The sequence below is a fragment of the Dermacentor albipictus genome, chromosome 2 (genome assembly GCF_038994185.2).
Source record: "Dermacentor albipictus isolate Rhodes 1998 colony chromosome 2, USDA_Dalb.pri_finalv2, whole genome shotgun sequence".
Lineage (NCBI taxonomy): Eukaryota > Metazoa > Arthropoda > Arachnida > Ixodida > Ixodidae > Dermacentor > Dermacentor albipictus.
The window spans coordinates 104,569,956-104,578,912 of NC_091822.1; the positions used below are offsets into that span (position 1 = coordinate 104,569,956).

At 52.1% G+C, this 8,957-nt stretch overlaps 1 protein-coding gene and 1 non-coding gene across 3 annotated transcripts; both read right to left on the bottom strand.

Annotated features, from left to right (window-relative positions):
- LOC135921070 (uncharacterized) lies at positions 1-5,736 on the bottom strand. Of its 2 annotated transcripts, none has more exons than XM_065455387.2 (2): positions 3,632-5,046; positions 1-502 (listed from the first exon to the last, which is right to left on the bottom strand). In XM_065455387.2, exons 1-2 carry the CDS (start codon positions 4,529-4,531, stop codon positions 155-157), a joined length of 1,248 nt encoding a protein of 415 aa, XP_065311459.1. In that variant the 5' UTR covers positions 4,532-5,046; the 3' UTR covers positions 1-154. The 2 variants fall into 2 exon arrangements, 1 of the variants encoding a protein (XP_065311459.1); XR_010570432.2 differs by lacking the exon at positions 3,632-5,046 and adding an exon at positions 5,483-5,736 and having other exon boundaries at positions 369-502.
- Positions 5,737-7,504: 1,768 nt separating this feature from the next.
- Positions 7,505-7,577, bottom strand: TRNAK-CUU (transfer RNA lysine (anticodon CUU)). The gene has a single exon. It is a non-coding gene; the product is annotated as a tRNA-Lys (tRNA).
- Positions 7,578-8,957: the final 1,380 nt, after the last annotated feature.

The following is an 8,957-nucleotide window of genomic DNA, read 5'->3' on the forward strand; positions in this document are numbered from 1 at the left end:
TCAGCAGAAAAAATCAAACGCATTCTTTATGGGCGAAGCTGTTACGCGATCGGTATTGCGCACAAAACGAAACAAAACTGGCGTGATGCGCCTCTAAAATAAAGTCCCTATATAGGGAAAGAAGGCCCCCGTCTGGCGTGACGTGGCATATGCACTAACGGCGCTGCACGTCAGCGAGCGCGGCCGAAAGTGCACGCGACTCGCTCCCCGGGGACAGCAGCCTCGGGGGCGACAAGACGGGCAAGTTGAGCACGAGCCACCAGGTGTGGTGGCAGCACGAGTCCACGTGCACCTGGCCGATTCGGCAGGCCTCGACGATGATGACGGCCGCCATCACGAGCAGCGCGGCGCAGTCGCTCTGGCGGCCCGACACCTCGTCGAGCACCAGGTGCGAGACGGCGAGTGACAGGCACGCGTCCAGGACGTACACGAAGAGGTTGACCACGCCGTGGTGCTCCAGGCTGCGCGCCTTGGTCAGGGCGAAGAGGTACGCGAAGCTCACCTGGGAAGGTTGACGCAAAAAAGATCGCCGAGGAATCAGAACGGAAGCGAGCGAGGAAAAGAAAGCTTGCTTCGCTGAAAGTGCAAAGCGCGTCCATGGCAAAAGATGCAGCGCGTTGTCGCAGGCACTGCCAGCGGCGCATAAGAAACTAAGTAAGCAAGAAGAGATAACATGGAGGCAACTCCAAGCGGGGGTGATCTGCAACCCCTACATTCTGAAGAGATGGCACGATAGCATTGAGAATATGAATTGCAAACACTGCGGGGCAAAAGCGGACATGATCCACATAATATGGACATGTCCTAGATACAATAAACCAGATAGGGATAGACAATCCTGGGAGACTTTAATGACCAGCTCGAAGGAAGATGATCAAAGAGAAGTCATCCGCATGGCCCTGGACACCGCTGAGCTCCAAGGAGCATCAGCCAGCTGAAAAGGGAGGAGCAAGCCGAAGAGAAAGGAAGACTCAACTCCTCGGCGCTCTTTTTTGCGGGTGCAAATAAACGTTATTTCTCTCTCTCTCTCTCTTGTCGCAGGAGTAATCCAAACGCGGCAAGTGTGTTTGCAGGAAGGAGGCAGACTCGAAGTGGCTCCACAATTGAGTATACACCGGAGCCAACGAGTCGACCTGAGGATTTCATCTTCGTCAGGGCTATGACGAAGTGTCCTGGCCCGACGCCGACTTCTCGTTGATGCACCTGTTGTTCACCCACTGTTTAATATAATAGAAGTAAACGCTAGTGATGTTTAGCGCAGAAATAATTGGCACGCACTATAGGTAGCAGCTTGCAAACAATGTCTTGCCTCACTTCTCGCTATAGCGGCAACCTCCTCCTCGCTCCTGGTTTATCGTTGTCGGGTGCGCCATTGGCCAACTGCCGGGCAACAATGACATCGACCCACTAGCCCGGTTTTCAATCTTTCTCAAGTGCTCTTACATGCTGCCCACCTGTCCCTTTCGGCGGTCCTATACCCTAAGCCGTCCCACTGCCGGCATCGAAGGTGCGACTGCTTAAAATTAGCGCCCTGAAACACTTCTGAACTTACCAGCAGTTGACTCTAATCACCGAGTGTCTTTGCTTAACGTGGGAAAATTTTCAATAGGTGATAAGCCACCTGCTTACATCCCAACTAGGAATTTTGTGCGACGTGCCCAATGCACCTATAACATTGGACTACCTTCGCTATAGCTTCGAACGTACACTTTATTGTTCGCGAGTTTAGCCTCGCTAAGTCCAGTGGTTGGAACGCGGTGAAGCTCGACAAAAATCATAATTAGCACAAATTTGTTAGCTTCCTCTATGGTCACCAAAACACCTACATATATTTTACTAATCGTGTGGCGCTTATATAGTATATGTTGCATTTGGCTTGAAAGACGAAGGAATGAACGGTTTTACGCTTTGGAACGTCGGCACTGCCTAAAAGTATACTGCGCGACAACACCGGTTCTTGGTAACACACTCCTCTTCGGTCAACATTATTTCCAGCACTTTCGGTAATTATACAGTTCAAGTGGCAGTCTGAGGCATACCTTCCGAAGAGGGTGTCTTAACCTAACCACGTAAAAGCTTTATTCTTTTACAGAAAATAAAATATAAAATAGCAATATTCTATCGTGAGCAGTGGTTCGCCTGCTATATGTGACAAGATCCAGAAAACTACATTTCTGGCCGTGTACCAGCCCTCTCTCTCACCCCTGTGGTACTTTAATGCCAAGAGAACTTTCGCTCTTTCTTTGTTTTGCCGGCAACACCAGCTCCTCCTTCAGGTACCTTCTCACATTCCTGGAGGACACGGGGCTGTCGTGCAACTTGTCAATGCGCCGCCTGGCTACCGCTGTCAAACATGGGCTCTGTGACCGCCTCGGACTTCTCTTTTCTCCCCTTCCCCAAGGCGCTGAGCCGTGCTCCCTAAAGTGGGCAGAAAATAGCGCCTACTTCTCTTGACAATCACTCTCTCTGACTTTTCTTGCATAATATGCTTTGCTCAACGCTTGATTCCCACAGCCGTCATCCTCCCCGTTAAGTAATCGTCATGCAGCGGCGTCCGTCAGGAGAGAACGTTTACAGGCAACGTTGGTCGATGCGTCCGGTGCCCCGTTTTACGGCGAAGCTGTGTATATGGCTAGGGCGCCGGTGTCACAGAAAATCCGGCGTCGGCGTCCCGCGTCGACCGTTTTGTGAGCGAAAAATAGTTCGGAACAGTGGCGTAGCAATGGGGGGGGGGGGGGGGCAGTGGGACGGGGGGGGTGTCAAATATGTCTGTCGATATCCTCGCCTTCCTCGACTACACCCGGGGGGGGGGGGGGGGGCGATGACAGAAGACCTTTGGGCCCCGGGTGCCAGACGACCTAGCTACGCCACTGGTCAGGAGCCAGGCATAATCAGGCAGGCCCTCCGTGTAGCGCAGATACGTTGCTGAACTAACAGAATGTCTCAAGTAAAATGCGTTAAAAAAATCGGGAAGTACGACTTACCCACTTAGCGGCGTACGACTTACGCCGCTAACACACCTTCGGTCGTTGCCTCACACAGCCGCCTTACCCTCCTCTCCCAATTAAACCCTATGCTCATATATACAGTGCTGAGAAAACCATATATGTCGCCTTCGAAAAGACAAGCCCACTTGTCGAAACGTTCGCTCCTGCTTTTACTTTGTTATTGTCTTGCTCTCTGACAAACCTAGAGACATTGCAATTTGAATATACGAAAAAACATAATTCTATTACGTTAAAACTCAAACGCAAACCCCTTTTCCAGCGTTTTTGCCATCCATAGAGCGGCGCGCCGAGTTCCTTGTAACACCGTCCTGATGGCGCTCGCCTGCGCGCATCCGCGGACCACGCAAGAAGCCGCGTTTCTACCAGAGAGCTCGTCTTGGCGTCTTGGAAAGCAGAAAGGCGTCTTGGATGCAGGACGATGACACGGAAGAAAACTAACGCAAAGACGGACACAGCGCAAGACACAAGCGCCGTGTCTGTGCGTTCACGTTTTCTTCAGCGTCCTTGTCTTGCTCGCGTTCGTCTGCCATTCCAAGACGATGCACTAACAACAACAAGCCCGCAGTGCGACACTGTATTATAGTCGTTCGCCGAACGCTGCCCGTCTGTACCGCCGCTCGTACCTGCGCCAGGAACACCATGGCGCCCATGTCGAGGTCGTCGTACAGGGCGCGCATGTTGTCGAAGAACACGACCAGCACGCAGGACGCGATGAGGCTGACGAACGAGAAGTGGAACTCCTGCACCACGCTGGGCAGGTGCCACGTGGCGTCGTTGAAGCGGCTCACCGCGGCGCGCAGCACCGAGGCCGTGAGCGTGAGCGCGCAGCCGGCCGCGAAGCGACGCGCCGACGTGGGGTCCGAGGCGCGGTACTGCTTCGAGTATCCCAGCAGGCACAGCGCGAGCGCGGCCATGCACAGCGGGAGCACGCGACCCACGGTGGCCCCCTGGCGGCTGGCGCACTCCGGCAGCACCGCCAGCACGGGCCCCAGGCTGCTCACGGTGTACGCGTCGATCACGGTCAGGAACCGCAGCGAGAAGAGGCGCGCGAAGTGCGCGCCGGTCATGGCCACGCTGCGCACGAACAGCAGCGACTGGGCGGCCAGCGGGCCGTAGGGCTCGGCGACGCCCGACATGAGCGTCATGCTCCCGACGAAGATGCCCAGCGAGAAGTGGAACAGCAGCTTGGGCGTCGCGATGGACGGGTTCACCTTGAACATCACGTCCAGCATCACCCAGAAGAGGGAGGCGCTCGAGGCGAGCAGCGACGCGTCCCAGGAGAAGGTGGACGTGCTGCGCTCCTCCTCCTGGAGCTCGACCGCGGTCTCCGCGGTGAGGAAGGGCCGCCGCGCCGCGGTCGCCTCGGACAACGCGGTCGTCATCTCGGTGGCGATGCTGCGCCGGACAGATTGAAACAGGCGGGAAGCCCTGGAGCTGCGGGAGGCCGACTCCGTGGGAGGCCTGGACAGCCGCGACGCCTTCGACGTCGATTCCGAGACCATCCCGGGCGGCGAGTGCGACATCTTCGACCCGCCGACGGGGTTGCTCGGAGGTACTCGGCGGACGTGAAGGGCCGGTGCAGCAGCGTTGTCTTTCTCGAGGCTCGCGAAGGGCTCGGGAAGGCGCCTTCGACTTAACGTAAGCAGAGCAGCTACGCATGGAACACGAAGCGCAAAGCACGCGGCGCGGGTCACGTGCACCCGCCAGCTCGCTCTTCAATTCTTCTTCTTCCCCTACTGTAAGCTGGCGATCAGGGATGATTATACGTAGGTGGCACTGCCACTGATTCGCACCATTACCGAGACCAAGACAGGACAGTACCGCGTTGTAGGCTATAGTAAGCGTTTAGTATAGGAGATGGTGCATCGCGGCATTTACCTTGTCAACATCAAATGAAAGTAAATGACACCTTAGTGGGGCACCCATTTCCGGAAAAAAAAGAAACGAAAAATGAAAGCATCCGAGCACCAAAAAAAATAAAGAGGAAATATTCCTACACAGGCATGTTTATGACCTCGAGAGAGCACTAGTAAGGAAAGTGTCGCACGTTGATTAAATGAAAAATATATTTGTCGATACTCCGCATTGCATCTCTGTCTTTTTATCTAACATGCTGCACCACAGACACTGTTATTTAGACCTGCTCAATGTGAGGGGAGAAACGCATTGAATGACAGACCACATCTCGTCGGGAGTTGCGAGACACAACTATACTGCGACCTATATAAAGGTGTACAGTAAGTCCAAAATTGCGGAACGGCCGCAGCGTTGCAAAATCCGCAGAGTTGCAATAGGCCACAGTCCCGCTTAACTTACAGTCTGCTTTCGTGTAGGGCATGGAACCAAAGACTTCGTACTGTTTCATATAATAAAACGCGCTTTCAATCAAGCAATCTCCAATTTCGAGCTGTACAACAGGGTATGTGAGTACCTATATACCATACATACCAGACAGCTACCGCAAGTGTATTTACCTGAGAGTGATTGTCGATCGCCAGCTCCCCATGTAACGCTCCGTCAAGGCGCCCCGCTGCCAGCGCAGCAGCACTTCCATGAGTCAGAGAAGAGCTGCACCGCGGGACTCGCTTCACTGCACGGGTTCGGCCGTGTTATTCAAGAGGTGGACTACCGGTAACGACTAAACGGGGCGGCAACAATGCTACCTAGCCTGCTAGAGCTAATCGGGTTTATTATGAGCTAGCTATTGACGTCCTAGAATTTCGCACACACATATACTGCATCTTGTCAAGTCACTCATGCCTCTTTGCGACGCGCTGTGCGATCATTCGCACTGCACCCCCCACCCCCCCCCCCCCCCTTCCCTCTTTCATTTTTTTCTCGTCTAAGCATGGTTAGTGAAATGCCTTTGCGCGTGACTCACGTCCGAAAGAGTGCAGGTTTTTTTTTTTTTGTTCTCTAGATGGTGGCGATCACAGCCGGCTGCTTGCTTGCTTGTGCACGCCGTAGTTTAATCTGCGTGCTATTCTGACGGCGAGAAAGGCTGCAATCGTAGCTGTGGCACGCGAACGACTCTGCAATTGGCGAGCGCTCTTTCCGCGTAATCGGGAACGCGAGCGCATAGCGTGCGTCTCCGGCAGAAAGAATTAGAGATAGCAAACGTATAAGACACCAGGAAATGAGCCAAGCAACATCGTAATGCCCACATGAACTATCCGATCTGCATGACTATATAGCAACTTTCCTACGCTCTTAAACAAAACTACACCGTTTAAATCGTATCTTGCCACACGACAATAATCGTCATCTTTCTTTTTCTTTAACGCTGCGAGCTCGGTACTTCCAAGTCACGAACGGCATGCGCGTTATCAGCATGACGGGGCATTTCTCAACAGGAGAGTAGCGAGCGCAGCATTTCCAAGACAGGAAGCGCAAGCAAGACAGGTGACGATTATCGTTGTGTAGCATGATACGACCCAAAGGGTGCAGTACATTTGTTTGGGTGTGCACCTGCAACTCTCGCTCAGTGCCTGTGTCGTTGCGATGCAGAGCCCGAGGTGGCCGCGGGTATAGAAAAATTTACACCCTTTGGGGCGTATCTTGTCCCACAACGATAATCGTCATCCGTGCTGCCCGCGTTTCCTTTCTTTAACGCTGCGAGCCCGGTACTTTCCAGTCACGAACGGCATGCGCCTTATCAGTGTGACGCAGCATTCTCGACAGGAAAGTAGCGAGCGCCGAGTTTTCAGGAAAGAAAACGCAAGCAAGGCACATGGCGATTATTGTTGTGGGACAAATATACACCCCAAATGGTGCAACCGTTTTAAGAAATCCCGGCCGCGATGGCCGAATATTTTCTTTTAATGAGGGAGAGCGGCAGATCTCCTGTAGTGCGCAAAGTTTTTTCTGCACATTTCGTTAGTTAACAAGCGAACCGCGCTGCAATATTTACCGCCGTTGGAGATAATTGTACTGCTATTCCATCTTGTTTTTTTGCTGGTGATATTTATTAGAACAGTTTATATGGTCTGATTCACCATAAACTGTCGAGATCAATATAGAAGTGTTTATGTGGTCATAATTGTCGCACAGTACCTGGAGTAGCATGACAGGCAATCAGCCAGGCTAACATCTCCAGCGCATCATTAAAGTTCGTATCTTTCTCTTTTTGCTCATAGCGGAAGATTACGGATTATGCATACCCACGCTTCGTATTTTTCTAGTGTTCCAATTTCTACTTCCCAGCTCTTGACCATACATACTGCTTACCATTTACGCATGTCGCTCATGCTAGAAATTAAGTTTTCTTCCTGCAATTTGTATTTATTTTCTCTTCAGCATTCGTGAACTATGCAACGTGTACTTCATCCTCGTGCAGAAATCTGTGACATGGGTTACAGTGATAGTAAACACAGAAATGTAGATAAAGTAATTAGTCAATAACACATGGACTTCATTTTTGTTAGTATATCTCATCAGCATAATAACCGAAACAAAAAAATTACAAAATACAATACCAAGCAAAAAAAGAATACCTACGCCCAACGTGGGGCTCGAACCCACGACCCTGAGATTAAGAGTCTCATGCTCTACCGACTGAGCTAGCCGGGCGACGGGTCAAACGCAGATTTTGGGACGTGTTCTCACGCTGCACATTAGCGCCAGAAAGTTGAACCAGGTCATGGAGGAAGGAAACTAAGGAGAGGCCCTACCCCCTCCGCGCGCTAGCAGAAAAGTGTGGCGGAAATGACGTAGTAGGTTCTCATTTTTTTGCTGCTTTTTTATTTTTTTTTTGTATGGCCACGCCTTTTGGGCCACAATGGCGGCGTTGTTCTGATTTTGAGCGCTCACACGTGTTGCTCTGGTAGGTTTCGTGCCGTGGCAGAGGCGCTGTGTGGGTGGGTTTGCGTTAGTCACCGTGTCTTGTTGCGCTGTGTTACCTGCACCGTGCTCTGCCGGATGTTGCGCGAGCGTGCGCGAAACCACGCGCAGCGCGGCGTGGTTTCGCGAAAGATGTAAACAAGAGAGGAGGGTGGCACGAAAGGCGGAGCATCGCGATGAGCAACGCCAACTTCCGGCTTCACTTTTGCTTCACAAAGAGTGACGTCAGGGCCTCTCCTTAGTTTCGTTCCTCCGTGAACCAGGTTGATCAGGTCATGAGAGAAACCAAACGTCACGCGCAAAGCGCTGTTGCAACAGATAAACTGTCACGTTCCAGTGCGATCGGTGCAATAGTAATACGAAATACCGAGCGCTGTGCGGGCCAGTGTGGTCAGTGTGGTTGCACACTTTAAAAAATGGGGCGCGTTTAGAATGACCATTTACGAGACACTGGAGATACGCGAGCTACTGCTACTAAGGTCGCCCCATCTTGTAGCAATGTTTTCAACTACGGCGCACAGAGCATGGCCTCCGAGATAGCGCATTGGCTGATCTTGCTTCCCTTTACTCCCTTCTCTTCCCCTCCCCCTTTTTTGGACTCTGGATTAGAGCACCGCACGGGAGGTTTTTTTCAGACCCGGGTCCGACCTGAATCCGACTGAAAGTGTCATGCACTGGCCCGGTCATTCCATACTTCACTCGTACCCGGCCCGTCTGAAAGGTTAAAAGAAAAGCGGGAAAAGAAACGCAAAAATAAAAGAATATTTATCCTCTGTTAACCATGCTCACGCTTTGGATGTGTGAAATGAACGCCCGTGCTACACTTTCCAATTAGTTGTACGGCAATATACAGGGTGTTTCACGTAATTTTAGCCAAACATTAAAAATGTGCAAATGCCACGTAGGCAGTGGCGGATCCAGGGCGGGGGCGATTGATCGATTGCCCCGCTCCTACGTCACCCCACCCCCCCCCCCCCACCCCAAAGCTAATAACCAATTCCCACTCATCAACACAACCGAAATATGAGGGGAGTGGACCTCATCGACAGGTATATTTTATATGATAGGACGAAGGTAAACTCTAGGAAATGGGCCGTTGGGATGCTCACA